This window comes from Canis lupus, chromosome 2 (assembly GCF_048164855.1).
Source record: "Canis lupus baileyi chromosome 2, mCanLup2.hap1, whole genome shotgun sequence".
NCBI classification, from domain to species: domain Eukaryota; kingdom Metazoa; phylum Chordata; class Mammalia; order Carnivora; family Canidae; genus Canis; species Canis lupus.
In genome coordinates this window covers 77093253-77115912 of record NC_132839.1, presented here as the reverse complement: position 1 = coordinate 77115912, position 22660 = coordinate 77093253, and the positions used below count along the sequence as shown (strand labels likewise).

At 38.2% G+C, this 22660-nt stretch overlaps 1 protein-coding gene across 4 annotated transcripts in view; it reads left to right on the top strand.

Annotated features, from left to right (window-relative positions):
- The window catches only part of DTHD1 (death domain containing 1), a 75454-nt gene that overhangs the window by 31814 nt on the left and 20980 nt on the right, over positions 1 to 22660 (top strand). For all 4 annotated transcript variants that reach the window (XR_012021981.1, XR_012021982.1, XM_072807913.1 and 1 more), the window contains 3 exons: positions 2668 to 2832; positions 4084 to 4373; positions 10762 to 11006. Coding sequence is in view for 2 of the 4 variants with exons in the window: in XM_072807913.1 (XP_072664014.1) it covers positions 2668 to 2832; positions 4084 to 4373; positions 10762 to 11006 (700 nt within the window). In the remaining 2 variants the exon portion in view is untranslated. The remainder of the gene's footprint in view (positions 1 to 2667; positions 2833 to 4083; positions 4374 to 10761; positions 11007 to 22660) is intronic.

Genomic DNA, 22660 nt, shown 5'->3' with positions numbered 1-22660 from the left:
CTATATATATATCTATTAAACCATCGTGTTGTACACCTTAAACTTATACAATGCTATATGTCAATTACATCTCAATAAAGTTGGAAAAAATGAAATCTAATTTTGGTCCATATATCAATAAGGATTCTTCTGAGTTCAAGTTTCAGAAAAGCAAACTCGAAACTTTAAGGAAAAAGGAATTCTTTGGTCAGGTAAATAAAGTCTGGGGATGTATTTATCTTTACCTTCCTCTTAAACCAGAAAGAACCTAGTCTCTCTCTTTTTCTTCTGCCTTCCTCTGTGCCAATTTCATTCTCTCACTGTCTTGTCCCTCATGCTGGTGAGATAACTACATCTTGAGAACTCCAAGTTCAGTGGAAAAGTAGAAGATTCCCCATGGATATGCATAAGGGTAGTGAAAGTTATTCTCACTCTAGATCAAACCCATCATTGAACAGATCACTGGGACCAGAAGGAAGATGCCCTATACGGGGCAGGCTAGGCTAAGTTATGGGATAGCAACAAACTTGAATTCCTAAAGCCTGTTGACAACAATCTTTACATGTCACACATGCTTTGTTGCCATCAGAGGCAGGCTGCTTCTTGCTTGTCCTCATCCCAGGACTCAGGCTGAAAGGCAATCACTTTCTGGCTACTATCATGGCAGCAGAAGAAAAACCTTTGGGTAGATCCACATACGCAATTAAATGTTTGAGCTCCAAGTGACATTCATCATTCATTAACCAGAACTAGTTATGGCCCCACTCAACCTTAGGGACAGGAAGTGCAATCCTAACATGTGCTCAGACTGGAGGAAAATTGGATTTTTTTTTTGGCTGTCTGTATTAATGAATGCCGAATGCACTATCTGCTTCAAGTTTTACAGCCACTTGGACCTGGGAGTACGGTCAGTTCCACTACAGCTGAGAACTGATAGTTCCCCACAAAACTTTAAGCAATCGGTAGAAAAAAAAAATAAGAATTGTCATCAGAAAAAAAATCAATAATACATGTGATTAAGTAAGTTTCTAGTAAATGATCAAAGTTTGAATTTAGTTGAGCATATCTTCCTGTGTTAATAAATTCAATTCCAAAGGTTACAAAATTTACAGTATTTGTGGTTTTAAAACAAAAGCCAAAAACTAAATGTTTTCAGTGGACATTTTAAATCTAGTTTAGCTCCTAATTTATGAGTCATAGGACAGCTCAATCTGTAAAAACTAAGGTGGTTTTGAAACCATAACTAATTCTATTCACAAATAAAGATGTGGGATTCACACGTACGTTTTACTCTGAGTAGCTAGCTAAAATGGTTCTGAAACCCTTGTGGGTAGTAGCTTCTTGAGAGCATTTTTTTTTCCTCTAAGATGTTCAGTATCAGGACTTTTCTTCCTTTGTGAGGAACAGATATCCATTTAAATGAATTCAAGAAAAGAGGAGCTTATTGTAAGGCTGTTCCAACTCTGGGACTACATGGATTCTTTCTTTTTTATATATAAATTTATTTTTATTATTGATGTTCAGTTTGCCGACATATAGAATAACACCCAGTGCTCATCCCATCAAGTGCCCCCCTCAGTGCCCATCACCCAGTCACCCCCATCCCCTGCCCACCTCCCTTCCACCACCCCTAGTTCGTTTCCCAGAGTTAGGAGTCTTTCATGTTCTGTCTCCCTTTCTGATATTCTTTCATCTTGATGTTTTCCCTTTTCTCTTTTAGCATCTCTTCTATCTTCCCTTTCTTAATAATCTCTCTGCATATTGTTTTCCTAATCCGGGGCTAAAGGACAACAGTGACAAGTTATAATTTCTGAGCCTCTTAGTCAAATTCTAAACAAAATGGATAAAATTTTCTGGGTGTTGAAAACTGGTCTGTGGTGAGTCAGTTCAGCTCTGGCTGGTGGAAGGTAGCATGTGGTACATACAACCGCCCCTGTCAGGGGATTTGAGTGGAGCAGGTTAAAAAGGAAGAACTGGGCAAGAAAGCTAATCGGTGATGTCTACAGTAGGAAGTAGGATGAGAATATTAATGCCATTAATGCTTACTACAATTATAAGTGCTTTACAAATACTAATTTAGCTCTATGATATAGATATTGTTATGACTCTCATACTATAAACAAGGAAATGGTGATACAGAGAGATCAAATAACTTGCCCATAGTTGTATAGTTAATAAGATGCAGACCCACCCAGGACTTGAAAGTTGGCAGTCTTCCTCCAGAGTCTGTGGTTTTACCCATTAGGTTCCTCCACTACTCGTAGCTCTCCTGAAGCATCTTGATTTACACCAGGGAGTTTATTAATGTTTTGGGGTTTCCCCTTAACTCTTTTTTCCAGTAATAAAATGCTTCTCATTCTCCAAAGCTCATATCACATATTAACACTTTTCACTTTGCAAGCTTCCCTGAGCACTTTCTTTCTGCCACTAAACCATCCTGCACATTTCCTGAATTACCTGCCACACCAATCACCTTGTCCTGTATTTGGATACACAGTAATACTGTGAGCTTCTGCAGAGCAAGGGCTATGTATTTCTTATCTTTGTATTCCTGGTGCATGGCGTAAGCACATAGAATACACTTAATGTATTGTTATTGGATTATTTACTTAATGAAAGAATAAATGCATTAAATAAGATTTATGCCACACAAATTTTACCATTTTCTCTTTTGCTACCATTATATAGGACAAAAAGCACGACCATAAGAAACCCTGGGAACAATGCCAGTGAATCTTTGAAATTACTGGGATTCAGAAGCCAAGAGAGTGGTTGGTTTGGGCTTGATGATGTTGTGGTGAGAAACATGCAGAGTGGCTTGATATCATTTGAATTATGTGAACATTTAGAGAGGTAATGCAATAGCAAACAATAAAAGTTGATGATATTATATTCTGATGATTTATAATTGGTGTTTACAGAAATGGAATTACAGGATTAAATTTTATTCCTCAAATAAGAGTATCAATAGTTCTTTAGGGTGTGCTTAAAATGTAAACCAGAACTGATATTTAAACTCATGAGAGTTTAAAAAGTGCTTTTGGAAACCACTCATAACTTAGATGTATTGTTTAAGATTTCTTTTAACTTCTAAATAGTTTTAAAATATCACCTTTAGTTATGAAATTCCATAAAGACAGTAATTTACTGCCCATACCATGCTCATCTCATAACTATGTATATGTAAACTGAATTTGTTATTTCTGTGTCCTCATTTGCTTTCTCATTTCCATGTTTCCTAGACTGTTCATTATGGAGAGAGTTTTAGACAGTTTTAAGGCTCATGAGGAGCAGACACTCATAAAGAGAAGGCAATCATATGTTTAAAGATAGTTTTTATTTTTAAGTGGAAGATCTTACATCTAAGAGTAAGATGAGGATTTATTGATTTATTGAGGGAGAACTCTTAGCTGAATCCTATAAGGGAATGAAAGAAACAAATAGAACAAGGGAATAAAGATTGGAAAACCTCTGCTTTTAATATATTTCCCTGTGTCTGCATATTTCTATGCCCAGATTTTCCCTTTTTATGACACCAGTCATATTGGATTAGGATATATCTAATGACTTCATATTAACTAGATTACCATTGTCAAGACCCTATTGCCAAGTAAGGTCCCACTCTGAGGTATTGGGGGTTAGGCCTCCAACATATGAATTTGGGTAGAGGGGACAAAATTCAACTCATAACAATCCTTACCCCCTCGTGACAAAGACAAATAATTTTAATCCCCACTTAATTATGACATATATTCTTTGTCCTCTTGATAGTAAATGGATTATCCTGATTATATTTCTCTCCTATAGTCTGAAGTAATACTCTTTGGTAATGCTAGTTAAAATATAATTTAAAATATGTTGCTATATTTAGAGCTGATCTGAGCCTGGCTGAATTTTTTTGTCTATGAACATCTATTTAGAACTTGGTTTCCTGACTGCCAAAAGTTTCATTAAAGTCATTCATGAATCTAACTGATTATCAGAATGCTTGATTTTGAAGAAAGCTTGGATGATAATGGCTCTTTTCTTGGGTGTTATTTGTTACCAGTGATATTTTTGAGATGGTATGTTTCACTTACGTTGCGCCTCTTTGCTCCCATGCAGGTTTATTGTGCTTCATCTTTCTTCCAATGTGGAAAATAGTCATTTAGTTTCTTTTGTGAAAGCTCTAGAGGAGGCCATGCTCAGCACCACTGCCTGTGTTGTGCTGTGTCACCAGAAAGACAATCCACATAGAGTAGTTATTCTAGTGGTGCCTTCTAAAGATTTAAACCAGGTGCTTCGGAACTTGCGCTTAGAAGCCTTCAGTGGTTCTCCAGAGCCATCACGCCGCTTCCAAGTAAAAGAAGGAGAGCAACTTCTTTTAAGATTTACTGGAAATATCTTTGCTTCAAGTAAGTAGGAAGACACCTTGTTGTATACTCTATGGGCTAACAGCCACAAACTTCAGAAAGAATTTGTTAAACTTTTTTTTACAAGGAAACTTCCAGAAAACTGAGCGGAGGCATTTAAAACGTAGGAAGAGGAAAACACTTATTTTCTTCTTCCTTTCCAGTATCTTTCTTCTCTTATTAGGGGATGCATGGTCCCTTACAGGCAAACTCTAAGTGACATTCTGCTAGAAATAGTCTTCTCCATGATTACTGAGTCCAAGCTAGAATCATCTCTCTCACATACCAGTGCTGTTGTCTCCTAAAGAGTCCCCTGCTTCCACTATTAGCCATGTGAAATCTAATTCCACACAGCAACAATAGTGATTTTTTAAAATTATAGATCATACTTTATTACCCTGTCATTAAAATCTTGCAATTTTCTCTTATTCTACTAAAATCATATCCAAACTCTTTCTGATGTCCTACGAAGAATCTAACCTGGGATCAGTGGACTCCCAAGAGATGTGTGCATAGAACATTCCAGTAAGATTATTTTACCTATACTTCCACTTACTTTATTTTGTGTATTTAAAAGACTACTCTGAGAAGCAAGGGACAGATTTCACCAAACTCCCAAAGAGTCCATAGCACAAAAATGATTAAGAACTTCTGACCTAGATGACATATCCTGCTTGCCTCTCATCTTCATATTTATCTGGTGTTTTTTTTTTTTTTTTTTTTTTTTGCTTCCCCTCTAAATCTTACAACAAACTGGAATTATTTTATATATTCATTAGCTTACTTTTCAATCATATACTTATGTTCTTCCCTGGAATGCAAATTTCACAAGGAGGATGACTATGTCCCTCTTGCTGTGTACCCCTGAGCCTAGAATAGTGCCCGGTACATCAAGAGCTTTCAGTAGGTACACAGTGAATGGGCAAGTATATGGCAATACTAAGAAAAACAAACAGCATGAATGCATATGAAAGGTTGTAGGATAAGGGAGGAAAAGTGAGAGAATAGATAAGTCAAAGAGGTCAAAGGAGATGAAGAGAAAGAGAAAAGGAAGAAAAAGCAGAACACAGAGAGAAAGCAGCTGTGTGAGAGAAGAGATTAAAAAAGATTTTTGGAGAAGTTGCCATCCCAGCAATTTCTATTTTATGAATTCAACCACTCGCCTCTGTAACTTCTTTCCTTGAGGTGGAATAGACTCTGACAGGTATGCATGTAAAAGTGAGGTGGAGGGGAGAATTCAGGCATGGGTTTTGTGGGGATTTCTGGCCCAGGAATCTTGTGACAGACTTGCCTAGAAGAAATATTTTCTGTTCACTTATAAATTGATACAGATCTCATTGATTTTGAATGATGCCTATTTTCTCTCTGATTCTGGAAATTAAGCCAAGCTCCACTGGCTCTTTGTTGTCACAAAAATGATGCAGCTTGAAGCTGAGGCTGCCATCATTTTCTGGCATCTCAGAAATGAGACCCAAAGTGTCCCAACGTGAACTGTCTTTTCCACTTCCCCATTCAGCATCCCAGCCATCTGAGTCAGCTGGCAGGACTTAGTCAGTGACAAGGGTATCAGAAAAAGGGAAAGGGAAGGGTGGGGGAGGGGAAGGAAGGTAGACGAGACCCCTTTCTACTTGGCTTCCAAAGCGGAAACCACAGTGTCCAACCCGGGACAATCTCTCTAAGAAGAGACTCCAAAACTGGAAGTGTCCCACCCGAACTAATGATGCCAGTGATTTTCCTGTAATACTTGGGACAGCAGCTGTGTTTACCAAGTGCCCTAAATGGGAGTGAGTTACTGTGCTTCCCGGAAGCAATGGTACCAAGTCATTATTGCCTGTAATGGGGAAGGGGGAGCATAGGCTGAAAGAAGAGTGCCTGAGGCTAGCGAGCCTCTGTGCAGTTCCTCCACGTAAGGAATGGAGAAGAGCTCGTCTCCACCAGAGGGAAACGAATCAGGCGGGGTGCCAGGCTTGTTTCTGCTTTGCCTTTCTGCTCAGATCTGTGGCCTCCCTGGATTTTTCTCCATTTAAAGAGCAAGATTGTCAGGAAAGCACTGATACCTCATCCTTTCTTTAGAGCCTGTGATAGTCTCTGTGAGTCTCAAAGTCATACAACCAGATAATGTCTGCCCTGAGGGTTCTCCTCCCCTCCCATCTACCCCACCCACCTCCAGTTACCTCCTCCTGTATTTTCATATCTCACCTTGATGATCATGTTTAGAATAGTGTTCCCATCTTTCCTGATTATGTCAGTTCTTATCTTACTTTTTCAGATCTTAAGGTAGTTCTCTTTTGTGTACATGACCATAGATACAATTTTATTTATTCACTTAATTATTTGATCAGCGTCCATTTCTCTGACTACCATCCCTTGAGAGCAGGTCCTGTCCTGTTGGTGGGCACCATTCAACCCCCAGCATCTAGTACAGTGCCTGACACTTAGAAGGTAAAATATTTGTTGGAAGAATGGAAGACAAAAACTTGGGAAAGAACTTAACAGTATAGAATGATGCAATTAAAAGTATTTAAAACTTCCATTAATGGATTTAATGACTGCCCTTTGAGCAATGTCAACATTTTAGTATCTATTTGTATAGAATAGGGATGATTCTTTTGAGTGAGGTCATGGGCCATGTACTTTATTTCTCCTTCTAAGAGAAAATAAGATAGCTGCTCCCCTGGGTTTTTTATTTTAACCTTTGGTATCCTTCTCAACATAAGCTAGAGTATGCTTTCATTCTCCAGGGTAGAGCTGTTAGTTAATTTAGCACTTAAATTTCCTAGTGCATGTCATCTAAACCCTCAGTGCTCACAAAATCCAGAAAGTGCCAGGAAATAGGCAGAAAAAATTTGATATAATGAGACTTTAGCAAGACACATAACATCTAGTCAAAGTTGCCTTGAGTGCCCTTTGACCCAGGGAAGTGACTTTCCCAGAAACATGTGTAGGATGTTAGAATGACCACCCTTGGGATGCCTGGATGGCTCAGCGGTTGAGCGTCTGCCTTTGGCCCAGGGTGTGATATCAGGATCTGGGATCAAGTCCTACATTGGGCTCCCTACAGGGAACCTGCTTCTCCTTCTGCCTGTGTCTCTGTCTCTCTCTCTCGTCTCTTATGAATAAATAAATAAAACCTATCTATATATATATAAAAGACCACCCTTTTAGTCATTCAACAGAAATTCTGTGCCCTTGTGTGTACTTTTCTATTGGAGGGAGACAGAGAAGCAAATACGTACATAAGATGTACAGTGTGATGGGGGAAAAGTGCCTCATGGATGAATAAAGAAAGGGCAGGATATCAAGAGTCTTAGAGGGAGTGGCAAGGTTGAAATTTTTTTTTAAAGATTGCCAGGTGCCCCACAGAGTTGCAATTTTAAATAGACCCATGAAGGAGGACCTTTTTGTGAAAGTGACATTTAAACAGAGACTCAAAGAAGGTGAGAAAGGAAGCCAAAATCCTATCTCAGGGGAGTTTGTCCCAGGATGACGGATTACAAATGCCACCGAACAGAGGCAGATGTGTGACTGACCTGTCTGAGGAACTGCAAGAGGGCTGAAATGGGTGGAAGCACGGGAGTGAGAGGACTGTTGGGGGGGAGGAGGTGAGTACTGACCGTTCCTTGATGGTCATAGCAAGGAGTTTGCTTTTTATTCCAAGGAAAATGGGGAGCCAGATTGTTAACAGAAGAGTCACATGATCTGGGTTAGAGTATAGAATAGATTCTCAGCACAGTTATAATCTCAGAGGCAAAAGAATAATTGGGGAGATGAGTTAAGGAGCCATTGTAATAAACCAAGCAAGGGATGATGCTGGCTTACAGGTAGAGGTGGTGGAGATGTGTTAGACTACAGAAATACCCTGAGCCAGTGGTTCTTATAAAATTCTTCTGGTTCCCCATTTTGCTAGCCTTTCACTTACTCATCTGACTTTTCTAAGCAAAAGTAAATATTTCCACATTTGTACTTTCTATGTCATCTTTGAAAAATATTCCAATTCTCCTCATTGAGAAGGAAATACACTGTCAGAAGGTGCATCCAGTAACTTATGAAAGTAAACTCTGTATTTCTTCATATGAGAAATACTTATGGAACAGCTACTATTTCAAGGTCTTCTAGGAACTATATTACATAATATGTTGAGGACAAAGAGGTTCTCAAAAGGTCAACTGATGGTAGATTTCATAATTTGGTATGCAATAAATGAATTTTACTTTTATTTCTCTAATGCCAACGTGAGAGAGGAAAAAGTAGAGTAGTGAAATTTCTTTGTGCTCTCTGTTCTTTTTAAAAAATTTTTTTCTGTGGCAAGGGATATTCCAATTATAGTGCTATATCTTGGCAACAATGAACTTCCAACTTAAAAAGAATTATGCTATTTATAAGACTAAGATCATGCTATTTATTACTAGTGAATCCTCAACAATTTCATCTTTATTCATATATAAACATGACTGTTGGAGATTTACGTTATAGATCTCTATTTTAAAAAATTAACTGGCAATAAGAGGCAGATAAATTTAAGATCTAATTTGAACCAATGTAGCTATGCCTCACCCTCAGTCTTTATATCCTGCATCTAAATTATTCCTTATGAGTAATTGTGTATTTAGCAAGGAGTATTTTCAGAGGATAGAAGGAGAAATTTATTAGGTTGTATTCTATTGGGACCAAAGTAGCAACTCTTTTAGCATGGAGTGGAACTGCCAGATACGATTCCAGTGATCTAGAGACTCTAATTTACCTAATTTACTATGACATTTCAGTGATTCCAAACACTTTTCTTCTCTTTCTTTTTCTTTCTCTCTCTCTTTCTCTCTCTCTCTGTTTTTGTTTTTTTGTTTTTTTTTTACCAGAGTGAAATTCTTTTAAGAAAACAAGCCCTGGCTTGTCATTCCTTTCCTATGATGTCCTAGGAATAATTCTGTTCAGGGAGCCAAGATGCCTCTAAAATATTAACTTATGTGAAGAGACATACTCCAACACCTTTCATAACTTGGAGTCACTTAAATCCTAGATTTAACTGTTCTTTAGAGATTCACCAAAATGACCTCTAGCAGTCCAACAGGAGGAAAAATATTGGTGTCATCTACATCTTTCACTGAATCCTTATTCATGGGAAGGTTTTCCATGAGAGAGAGCTCTGAGTAGCCAATCTTCAGGTGTCTAGGAATAGGAGGTAGTTGCAGTTTTGATATAAAGGCTTTTGGTTGATATTTAAAAAAAAAATAAGTGGGTTGTTTTTTATCATACAAATTTAAACCAGTTGAAAAATTCTGCTTCTTTCTTATCATTTGCTGTTACTACTATCCTCTATCAAGCACTGATTATGTACTAGGCCCTTGTGCTGATCAATTTATCCATATTATTTCTTTTCATTCCCAGAACAATCCTAGGAGGTAAGTTTTATCTCTCTTGTTTTAAAGATAAGAAAGTGAGGCCTTGAAGAAGGTCAGAGATGTGAAAGGACTGGATAAATATTACAGTGTAGATAAAATAGTTGGGCAGGCCTTGGATCTGGCTCTTTAAATTTGAAACATACTATCTTAACTGCTAGAATAGTTTACCTTTAAATTTTGCTAAGGGTAATGCAGACATAAAGGGGCAGTGTCTGTTTGCCATTGCAATGACAGGGTAAATTGTCACGGTAAAACCCCCATGAGTAAAAAGTTATCTTCATTAAAGCTCTAGATTTTCAATGAGCAGTTGAGAAGATATACCCTTATTTGGGGGAATTAATCAGATTTCAGTAGAAATGTCATTAATAGGAATCTAGTTGCTGTTTCATTTTGAAATTTTGCTAAAACATTTCTATTTCTGTGATAGCGGAAATGTTTTGCATCTGCACTGCCAAATAAGGTAGCTACTGGACAAACGTTGCTATTGAATATTTGAAATGTAACTGAGTGACTGAGGAATTTATTTTTATTTTTATTTGATTTTAATTAATTTCACCTTTAATTTTAAAAGCCACATGTTGCTGGTAGCTACCATACACCTAGAATGCCTGTTGTGAGGTCATGATAGTGTACCATATGCTATGAGTAGTTAGGGGAGAGGAAAAAGACAATTATCGAAAGGTAAAGATAATTTTCCAAATACAGGAAGAACTGAATATTTCCAATAGTTTTTTGTTATAGCAAACTGTAAGGGAAAATGAAAATCAAAAAGTATTAGTTCTAGGAGCAACCAGAGAGCAACAGGCCCATTACAGGTAAGAGATCTTTTTAGTAATCTGTCTGCATTCTCATTCTCTTATCTTTTGGCAAAAGGCAATGCTACCAAAAAAGCTTAAATTGTATTAAAAAGTGAAATTATTATTTGGATTTTAAAGAAGTAAATAAGTCCAAGTGGCATATTTTCATAGTAACAAATGTATTTTACTTCTTTTTAGGCAATGGGAAGGATTATGGAAAGGATTACAAGCTTATTTTTCATTTACAAAGAAAACCCAGGCTGGAACTCCAAATCAAAGAGGTGGATGAATTTGGAAACTATAGCTCCCCTCATTATAAGGGCGCCATAGTAGTTTATAAAATACCTAAAGAAAAGGTAGTCCACAACTTGGATCAATCTCTTTTACCTGATGAAAACCATGATCAGATGCCAATTTGCAAATTACCACTGAAATTGCCAAAGGTAGGTAATTTTACTTCCCTAATTACCGTACTTTGTTAATTCTTCATAATTCTCTACCACAATCTACACTTCAGGCACAGGGATACTTAAGGTTAAAAAGAAAGGCAGGTCTAAAATCGAGAAGGAAAGAGTGGGTGGCTGCAATTTCAGAGTGATAAAATACATATCAGGATTTTCACTTACTTTCATATAGACTTTCTAACAGGAACAATTCAAGTTGATCTGGTCCTGATAGTGTGTTCTTAATAATTATGGAAATGATGTCTTTTATTTTCTCTAACTGCATCGGAATGAATGGAAAATCATTTATGAAAATACTGAATACGCTTCAGTGCACCACACTGAAGTGTTTAGTAAAAGTCACGTGGTGATCAGGAAAACAACTTAACATTTTCATCCAGACTTATCAAATCCTGCACATTTGTTTTTATTTATTTATTTTTTAAGATTTTGTTTATTTATTCAGGAGAGACACAGAGAGGGAGAGAGGTAGAGACACAGGCAGAGGGAGAAGTAGGCTCCCCGCAGGGAGCCCAATGTGGGACTCAATCCCAGAACCCCGGGATCATGCCCTGAGCTAAAGGCAAATGCTCAACCACTGAGCCACCCAGCCGTGCTGCACACTTTTTTTAAAAAGTAAATTACTCTTGCCTAAAATTCCTATTCTTATCAGAAGGTAGGATTGAATCAGTGAGGATGAGGGAACATAAGAGACTCCTACCTCTGGGAAACCAACAAGGGGTAGGGGAAAGGGAGGTGGGCGGGGGTTGGGGTGACTGGGTGACGGGCACTGAGGGGGCACCTGACGGGATGAGCACTGGGTAATATGCTATATGTTGGCAAATTGAACTCCAATTAAAATTAATAATTATTATTATTATTATAAAGAAGGTAGGATTGAATTGTCTCTCCAAATAGGCCAAATAATCTTATTACTGTACATACTCTTTTCTTTAATGATCCAGGACATAGTACTTTCTAAACTATAGTCTTAATGAGAAATATAATTGAAAAATTCATTTTATCACTCCAAAGAGTGAATTTATTCTTTTTAAAAAATATTTTATTTATTTACTCATGAGAGACACACAGAGAGAGAGGTAGAGACACAGGCAGAGGGAGAAGCAAACTCCACACAGGAAGCCCGATGTGGTACTTTATCCCAGATCCTGGGATCACGCCCTGAGCCAAAGGCAGACCCTCAACTGCTGAGCCACCCAGGCATCCCATGAGTGAACTTATTCTTTAAAGATGCTAGAATTATTTTTTGTGTCTTTGCTTTTTGTGTTATGAATACCAGAAATATCTTTTCCATATTGTTAGATTTTGTACTGATTTTTTAAAGATTTTATTTATTTATGAGAGAGAGACAGAGAGAGGAAGAGACACAGGCAAAGGAGGAGCAGGCTCCATGCAGGGAGCCCAATGTGGGACTTGATCCCGGGATTCCAGGATCACGCCCTGAGCCGAAGGCAGGTGCCAAACCACTGAACCACCCAGGGATCCCAATTTTATACTGATTTTAAGTTAATTAGTTAATGAAATTCTGAAGAAGAGTATCTGCTTTTCAGAGCATTATGAAAAATACAGAGACACAGAGGATAATACATGCCCTAAAACTGTGTTGTCCCAAATGATAGCCACTACCCATTATGTGTCTATGGAGCACTTGAAACATGGCTAGTCCCAACTGAGATGTGCTGTAAGTGTAAAGTACACACTAGATTTGAAAGAGTCAGTAGGAAAAGCATAAAATAAGTTGTTGATCATTTGTTTATATTGATTTTATGGTAAATTATATTATCTTGGTTATGAGGTTAAAGAAAATATATAATAATAATATATAGAAATAATAGAATACATTATTACTTAACCCCATAAAATTAATTTCACCTATTTAAAAAATTTGTTTTATTTGTCTAACTAGAAAATTTCAGATTACCTATCAGTCTCAAAGTATATTTTTATAGGCCAATGTTTCTCTAAGTGATTTATAATGTAGCAGAGTATGTAAAACATGTACAGTGAATCCTTGAACAACTCAAGAGTTAGGGGCACCAACCGCTGCATAGTCAAAAGTCTGAGTATAACATTGGACTCCCACAAAACTGACTCTTAATAGCCAGCTCTTGACCAGAATCTTTACTGATGACATAAACAGATGATTGACCCATATTGTATGCTACGTGTTTAATATATTGTATTCTTATCACAAATGAGAAAAGTACATTATTAAGAACATCGTAAGAAAATAAATGTATACTAATGTACTGTATTTATTTTTAAAAAATTAGTGTACAGGTTGACCCATGCATTTCAAACCTGTGTTCTTCAAGAGTTGACTGTATACAAAAATCACCTTGTAAGACAACAAATGATTAGACAAATGGGATAAACTGTACTAACAGTTGTTCAGAGGAGGAAAATAGCTCTTCTGGAAGCTGGTGCTGGTAGAGATTTCATGGTAGGTAGAGCATTTTATCTGAGCTTTGTAGTTGGTAGGAATTTGGTCAATGGAAATGAAGAAAAAATATGTTATGACAAATTGGAATAAATTGGACTGGAAGTAGTAAGCATAGATTAGCAAGGATTCATAATTCTTATAGTGACCATTATAGTAATTTCTAATTTCTAATGTCTCTCAAGTGTTTTACATGCCTTATATTATTAAATCCTCACATGAGACATTATTACTGTTCTTATTTTATAGGAAACTGAGGTGTAGAAATTTTACTCAGCTTGCTCCCTGTCCCGTAGCTAAATAAGTCTCTGAGCTAGGATGCAAACACAGAGGATCAGCTTCCCACATGTCTGCTGTTGTCTCTGTAGCAGATAAAACCACGATTTAGGTAAACTCAAGGATATAAGATGGATTTTAGGACTTCCGTGTTCACCCCGAAGCTGTGTAATAATTTCATGAGTATTATTTGTGACTGTAAAGGTGATGGGAAAATTATATAACAAATGATATGACATAGGTTCTGGTCAAACTGAAAGTAGCCATGACAGTTGAGGTGCTGGGCTGTAGAGACACTAATTTTTTACTTGCTGGTTTGGTGGAGATTCTAGGGTTCCTGGAAGGCATATGTAGGGTAGCAGAGTCTATTAAACCACTTATACTTAAAATTATATTTGAGAACAGTATAGCTAGCTGTAGAAGTGTATACCCACTATCAGTTTTTCCTCTGTGCATTTTCGTTTCCATCTTAGGGCCTTTGCACCTGTTGCTCACTACACTTGAGGCTCTCTTCCCTCAGATCATCATGTAGCTGGTCTTTGTCATTCTAGTTTCAGCTCACGTATCACCTCCTGTTGTTATTCCCCCATCTCTTTAACCCATTAGCCTTTTAAAATTTACCTTGTAACTCTCACCGTTAATTTAAAATATTAGATTTATTTATTTGTTCATATATTTTCCATTTGCCTTTCTTTGCCTCTTGACAAAACAAGCTCCAAGGACTTTGTCACTTTGTTAGGGCTGTACTGTCAGTGATTAGAACAGTGCCTGGCACATCATAGGTTCTTTAAATATTTGTGACTAGATGACTGAGGGAAGGTCTGTAGCATTCATTAGAATCTAAAGATTTAGGGACACCTGGGTGGCTCAGTGGTTAATCGTCTGCCTTTGGCTCAGGGTAGGATCCTGGAATCCCAGGATTGAGTCCCACATCAAGCTCCCTACATGGAAATTCCTTCTCCCTCTGCCTATGTCTCTGCATCTCTCTCTCTCTCTCTCTCTCTCTCTCTCTCTCATGAATAAATAAATAAAATCTTAAAAAAAAAAGAATCTAAAAACTTAAGTTTAAGAACTATAGGCCTAATGGAATACTCAAATTCTTTTGGGCCAGTGGTTTGCAGCCTTATTTACAATTTACAAACACTTAGCTGGAGGAGTTGATTTGGATCTACATGAAAATTTGAGAGCAGAGGAAGGGAACATTGGGAGCGTTCTTCAGGTAGCTCAATTTATCACATTACTTCCTAAGCTCATCCTGTTGTTCTGTTGCTCTAGAGACACTGGTGGGAGAGAAGTAAGTGGGCTGTTGGAATTCTCCAGCAGGAGGTAGTCAGGGCTGCACTGTGATGATGGCAAACAATGGAAAGAAAGCCCCTTATGTAAGAGAGGATAGACTTGAGGTCCAAAATGTGACACAAATTTAGCATTCAGCTTTCAGTGTTTTCTCTTTGGCCAATTTGACTTCATGAATCAATGAGCCAAATTAGCCAAACTAGACGGTTTAGGATTTTATATAGGTTTTGCTCAATAAAAGTCTGTATGCATGATTGTCCAGGGCTTTTGCATAAGCTCTTCCTCGGACTTGATTCTAGCAAACCATTCCTCTTCTGCTTGCCTGAACAAATCTTACTGGTCATCCCTTACAGCTCTGCTGAGGTGGACTTCTCCCAGGAAGCCTTCCTTGACTTCCTCTTTCATATCAATTTCAGTGTGTTTGGCGTGTGTTCCCACAACACCCTGTACTCTCCCTATCACTGCTGTTACCGGATTTTATTATAATTATTTATTATAATTACATGTTTCCCAGTAGTCAAATATTTCTCAATCTTTTCATTTGTTTTTGCCCTCCTAACAAGTCTTTTTAGACATTTTCCCTCTAGTCAACCCTCCCCATTAAATTTTAATATCACAGATATACAATAGGTATATTTGTATTTTATATTTTAAAAGTGTAAAGTCTTTTCAACTTGCCCAAGAGTGAATTTTCACTCTGTGAGGGTGATGTTACCCTGGTTGGAAATCCATGCAATTGTTTATCCAGGCACATATATTGTCCTATTCAACTTACATTGCTAGTGCCAGGCATATAGCACATGCTCGATAATCATTTGTGAATAATTAGATGAATGAGACAATTTCTTCAAATCTTAAGATTGTTTAGTCTTGATACTGATAATCTTGAAATTATATTGGCATGTTTAAACATAGTACATTTTACACATCTGTTGGCTTTATCAATCTATTGTTCACAGCCATTGGGCCTTTCTTTTTTTTCTTCCAGATACATTTGTTTAGGGCTTTCCAGATTCACCCTTTTGGTGCTTTATCATGCCTAAGCGTTTATTAGTTTTTTGGGTTGAGAAAAAAATCTGTGGCTATAGAAAATTTTCCCTCTTTTCAAACTAATATATCTAAATGGGAATTGAAACCATAACCTTTAGTCTGTAAAAACAGATTCCTTTCATAAAGTTAAGAATTAAAAAAAAAATATTTGACCTCAGCTTCATAGTATTAGAGTATGTTATTTTTCAGGAAATGAAAGTAGCCCTGTAATATGGAGCTTAGCATTAATGAACACTATGGTATGCACACATTTGTCCATGTAACATAAATTAGGTGAAGGCATTTGTCAAAATTAAAAGTGCTTTTCACACCGAAGACAAGCAGTAAATATTTATATACATGTATATAGACAGAAACATATGCATTCACATACACGTAATGATAATGTTTGACCTTAATGTCCTGTCTGATTTCCAGAGATGTGAGAACATATCATCCATTACTTCATGCTTGTGTGTCTCATTCCTCAGCCTACATATTCCATTCATTCATGTGTTAATCCATTCAACAAACGCTTTTTGCATCCCATGGGCCAGACATACTGTGGCGTTCCTTTATGTTCGGTTTATTTTCCCCATACCTCTCCACAGACTATTGTCAACTCAGAGGGCAGAATGAGCCTCTAAACCATCAGTCAGATCATTTCCTGACTCTGCTCCAAACCTGCCACAGCTCCTCATTTCACTCAGAGTTAAAGACTGTGTATGAACTCGATTCTCATTGACTCTAGGACCTTCTCTCCTATACGTTTCACTTACTCAACTCTAGCCACAATGACCCTCTTGCTGTTCTAGGGACTTGCCACACGTGCTTCTGCTTCAGGTCCTTAGGTTAGTGGTTCCTCTTGCCTGGCATGTTCTTCCATCCATCAGATGCCAACAAGACCAACACCCTCATTTCCTTCAATTCTTTGATGAAATTTCACCTTCTCTTTGAGACCTACTCTGATTCTATTTCGTGTTGCAATCTACTCCTACACATACTACCGGACACTCCTAATCCTCCTTAACTTCCTCTGCTTTTTTCCTTTCCTCTGAAGCATCGGTACCATCTAACATTTATTTCTTTGTTTATTACGTTTATCATAGGAACACTACTACTTCACAACTACAACACAAGCTCCTTGATGGCAAGAACCTTTATCTGTTGTTCATTGCTGAATTACAAGGCCCTAGAAGAGTGCCTGCCATGGGTTTGGTGGTCAAATAGTGTTTGTTGAACGAATGAATTCATAAATAGAACTTTTATCTTATTTCATTTTTAAAAAGATTTATTTATTTGTCAGAGAGAGAGAGTACAAGGAGGGGAGGCAGAGGACAGAGGGAGAGGGAGAAGCAGACTCCCTGCTGCTCAGGGAGCCTGATGGGCTCGATCCCAGGACACTGGGTAGATGTCCTACCTTCAAGTGAACCGAAGGTAGATGCTTAACTGACTGAGCCACACTTAGAGCTTGTAGTTTAAATACTCAAAGTGTGAAGTGCAAAATGAGAAGTGTCAAGAAGGAAAATAAATTAGCATCAGAGGACTGACAAATTTGCAGTGTATGCTTACGGATGTGATAGCCAGCACAGGATTCACTGTGGAGTGCCTTCCGGGCTGAAGGGTAACTGACAGGAAATTCACCCTGCCAGTGTGGCCAAGAGAGCACTGATGAGGCAAAAAGCAAGTACCCAGACTGCCATGGGCATGAAGTTTAATCAAAGACTCCCTGGGGGCACTTGGGTAACTCAGTGGTTGCACATCTGCCTTCTGTTTAGCATGATCCCGGAGTCCTGGGATCAAGTCCTGCATTCTCTATCTGCCTGTGTCTCTGCCTCTGCGTTTCTCATGAATAAATTTTTAAAAATTTTTAGAAAAGGGACTCCTTGGCAAATGCTTAGGGGAGGGGCAGAGATAGGCGATTAGTTTAGTTTTGAATGGAAAAAAAAAAAGGTCCTTGTGATAATTCACATTTCACAGGTGATCTTGTGAAAATGGTCACAAAATCAGTACATGTGAATATGTATGGTGGAAAAGAACCTTGATTTATCTCTAAGTCTTTCCTAAGTTGTGCTTCAAATTTCCTGCTTTTACAAAATATTCAAGTGAATTCAGCTCACACCATATCTATTTGTACTTTGGCAGCAGCAAGGCAAGTTTCATAAAACTCTCAAAGATTTTTTTTTTTAGGTGGAAGGAAGTGGTGTGTGCGTCTTAGTGTGCTTCTGAAATTGCGTCACATAGGTGATTGTGCCATTTGGTTATTTGCGCTAGGTTGAGTTGTGACTGCCTTTTATTCTTCCTGTCTGCGTAGAGGTTTTGCTTTGAAGGAGAGAAAGGCCCTGGGTCTGGCGGCTGCTTCTGTGGAAGTCGGTCAGGGGCCCTCTTTTCCCAGTCATATCTACCCTACATATTTATGTAAGCCATCTGTTGACCCAAGTTTTGCTTTAGCCTGAACTTCCTCTTTTTTTTAAACTGAACTCATGACATGTGATTTCTAGTAAATAATGATACTGCTTCAACACTTACTCTCTTACCACATTAAATAACTTGCTTTGTCAAAGGGAGGAAGCGGGCCCAGGGTGGCGGGGCCATTTACTCCCCAATCCCCACCTTCTCAACCCTTTGGACTTCCACGACCATCCCCCTGCCCTGTCAGGAATGTTTTCTTTTTTTAATATGATTTTTCCCCTAAGTGTATGAAATACTAAATAATAATCTCAACTACATACATGAGAAGATCAGAAGTGATGGGAAATGTTTGTGTTCACGGGCTCTTTAATTCTACTTAGGTTTTTTAGTTGTAATAATTTGCAAAGTTATTTTAAGGTTCAAGAATGACATGGAACTTCATATACCATTGCTAGCTATGAAGAAAGCATTTTACCAGGTGTATGCTTCTTAAATAAAACTGGACATGAGAAATCAATTTTGTTGGCTTGTGTGTGTGTGTTTGGCAGGGGGTGGGGAGGGGAAGGGGAGGCATCATGAACCTCATGGTGATTTTGGAATTTTCCGTAGCTTAGAATTAATTCTAGCCGTACACTAGAATTAATTATAATAACATGCATGTAGCCTTATGCTCCACCTCTATCAATTATGGAAGAAAGTCACTAAAATCTTGATAAGTAGAGATATTGTGTCAATTTTTTTTTTTTAACCTGTGAAATTTTTACAAAGCCTTCTCCCTCTTTCCAATGCAGCAGTTCTGGCTCCCCTTGGCTCTTCCTTGACATGCCTTCCATGCCTGCAATCTTACCTTCTTCTAAGCCATCAGAATGACCTTCAAAGATAGCCTTGACCAGGCCACTGAAAAATCTACTTTATATTTCACGTGAGACATTTAAGGAAGAAAGCGATCAAAACTGATTTAGTTAGAAAAGAGATCCTTTTTTGGAAGGAGCTTTGCCCACTAATTAAATCAGAAGAGAAACTTTCCCTTCTCTGGCTGCTCTCCTTCCTCTTTAACTACCCCACCCTTTTTTCTCCTCACCCTTTTCCTTCTCCCTGACTCTTCCCCATCTCTTCTTCCTTCTCACCTCTCCTCTTCACTCCCCCTCCTTCTCTCTTCATCCAAGGGAAAGTTTTCTCTGCTCAGCAGGTGGTATAACAACCAGGAATTGTGTCCCATACTATCTCCTATGGCTTTCAGGAATTCTTTTACAAAGAAAGCAGATAAATTCTTCGCTCTCTCAGAAAATTTTAATAAAAGAACTAATTGATATGTTCAGTTCTCCTAAAATCCAAACATTTAGTACATAAAAAATTACGTTTGCTAATTCAATCAATTTCTATTTGGTGAACTCCAACTGTAATGTTTTCCTGTAGAAATATCAGCCAACCTGTCAATGAACAAATACTAACTAAATGCTAACTATATGTGAGGTATTATGTAGGGCCTAAAAGATGATAGTGATATTGGACTCAAAGTCCTAGCTTTAGGAAATTACAATCCAGTTCAGGGAAGAAAGCATAAATACTCTAAAAGTTACAAAACAATGCTGGAGATAAATAATAGTTGAGTACAATAACCTAGGAATATCACAGGACAGGAACTGATGATTTGCTACAAATGAATGACCAAGATAGTAAGTGCTAGGTCATTTCAGAGAAGGGAGTGATTCCTGTGGCTGAGGTGACCCAGACACTTCACAGAGCAGGACACATGTAGAGAATGTTTATGTTCTGGAAAGGAATAGAGGAAGAGGCAGTGGGTTCCACACAAGAGGGATGGCATGAGCGGAAGCTTTGAACTGGCAAAGCGTAAGATATGTTTCACAAAAGGACAATGTGTAGATCTGTGTGATTTGAGTGGAAGAAATAAATTGAGTGGAAATAAATTGGGGAAAGATTATAGAGGGCTTTGAAAGCCTTGTTACATCAACCAAATATCTCTGTGTAGTTGTTATAGCTTAGGGCCTTCTGTCAAAAGGATATGATTGATTTCATGATGCAGAGAACATATGTGAAGCAGAGAGTAAACCAGAGATCCTTAGCATATGAGCAAAACAAACAAACAAAATCTCTCAGCCACTGGTATTCTTGAGATGTGTGGCTGTAATGAGGACGGAGAAGGAGGTATCTAATTGGTTTATAATTAAGCTTATCCTTTATCCTATAAGTAATGGCAAGCCACTGGAAAATGCTAACCGGGAGGGTGACATGATCAAATTTTGTTAGCATATCATTGTGGCAGTCTGTAAGGATAATTTAGGTGAGCTTAGCAAGAGTACAAGAAAGGACTAATGCAGTAGTCCATGGGAGAGAGGGTGATGGCCTGATGTTGTGAAGCCCATGGCTTCAGATGGCAAGCAGAGAGCAAAGTCAGAGGGAGACTTAGGATTGGAAACCAATTGGACTTAGTGACAGAGTGAATTTGTGTGGGGGTTGGCAGGACACCGAGAGGGAGGCAGTCATGGAGGGGCACTTCCTACCGTGGCTCCCAGGACACTGGTATGAGTGACGGCCCTGTGATACAACATAGTGTTTTACCGACTTGAGTTTGGAATTGTGTTCAAACTTGCATTTTATCTCTACTGCCCTGCACATGGCTCGAAATGATAGATGGTCATGACTTACTCCTTTCACTACTCTACACCATACAACTGACAGGGTGATTTTTCTCAAAAATGAAATATGATTTTATCAGTCTTCTAAAACTTATCAAATGACACTCTGTATCTGTGGATCCAGGTCCAAGCCACTTACCCTGGTGCATAAAGCCCTTCACAAACCCCTACAATTTTCCCTTCAGCCCTTTCATATTTACCTAATATCTTTTTTTTCTCCAGTGGCACTGAAGATCCTATTTCTTTTACACATTATGGTCTTAAACTACCTCAGAGGCTCTTCCCCCCACTGCCCTTGAGGAAGCCCTGACTCCACACTTAGCTCTATTTTCATCTCTTTGTTTTTTTTTGTTTTTTTTTTTTTATTTTATTTTTTTATTTATTTTCATCTCTTTGGAAGACGTCTTTACATTTCCCCGGCACAATTAGGCACTGCCCGGATCCGTAACCCTAGTACTTGGCATATGTAGTAAGGAATGGTCTCTCATCATCTTTGTATAATCATAACAGTACTGATAATAACTAATATTCATTACTCATTCACTATGAGTAACTTGATAAAGCATTTACGCATACTAACTCATTTACTGAAAGCATAGGCCATTGAAGAAACTGAGGCACAGAGGAGTTCACTCAAGGGAAAATAGCTGGAGAATGACATAGCTGCTGCTGGAATCCAGTTTGTCTGATTCCGGGGGTGGCGCTCCTAACCCTGATACCTAGCGAGTCCTTTGGTAAATGAGCTCCTCAGGGCTGGATGCGTAGCTCATTCAATTTTGTAATCCCATCTCCCGGCAGCCATTCAGTAATATTTTTGTTGAACTCTCTAATGAATCAGTGAATGCATGCTGGGGAAATTGGTAAAGCAATTGAAGGAGGAGCCTTTACGTGTTTGCTTTCCCAGCTAATAGTTACATTTAGCAGAAGCCTGTCATGCCTTCAAAGGGATGACTAATGTGGGGATTTTATGGTTGTGGCCAGACCTGGAAAGAAGATGTTTGTGGCTATCCAGACCTTTCCCGGTAACATTCATATCACTCTTTCTGTTGGAAAGGCTACTCCTATCTATAAGCCAAAAGCACTAAACAAAACAAAGCAAAAAAATCAGGAAACTAGAAAAAAATTCTACAAAAGAATAGTGAAATTACATTTTCGAATCGAATTCTAGACCCTAGAAATTAGAATACGCTAGAAAAAATAATGCTGAGTTGAACGGGTCCTTTGACAGGTCTTCAGGATTGACAAAAAGTCATTGAGATTATAATTTAACAGTTGACAATAAAGAGGAGGTCGTTTTATATAAATTTGAACGATGTACCTTTGATTTGTTGAGCTGCTTTTAAAATCGATAGTGTCTCCCCCATAGCTGCATTTATGGATCAAAGGCATCTGTTTTTGCCCGAATTGCTTGGAATAGTGAACCAAGCTTTAAGCATATTAGCAATTGTTAAACTTACCCAGTGTTTGCTGGTGTGCTGGGCCTGTTGGAAGTGCTGTGCATATTTTATATCATTTGAGCCTGACTG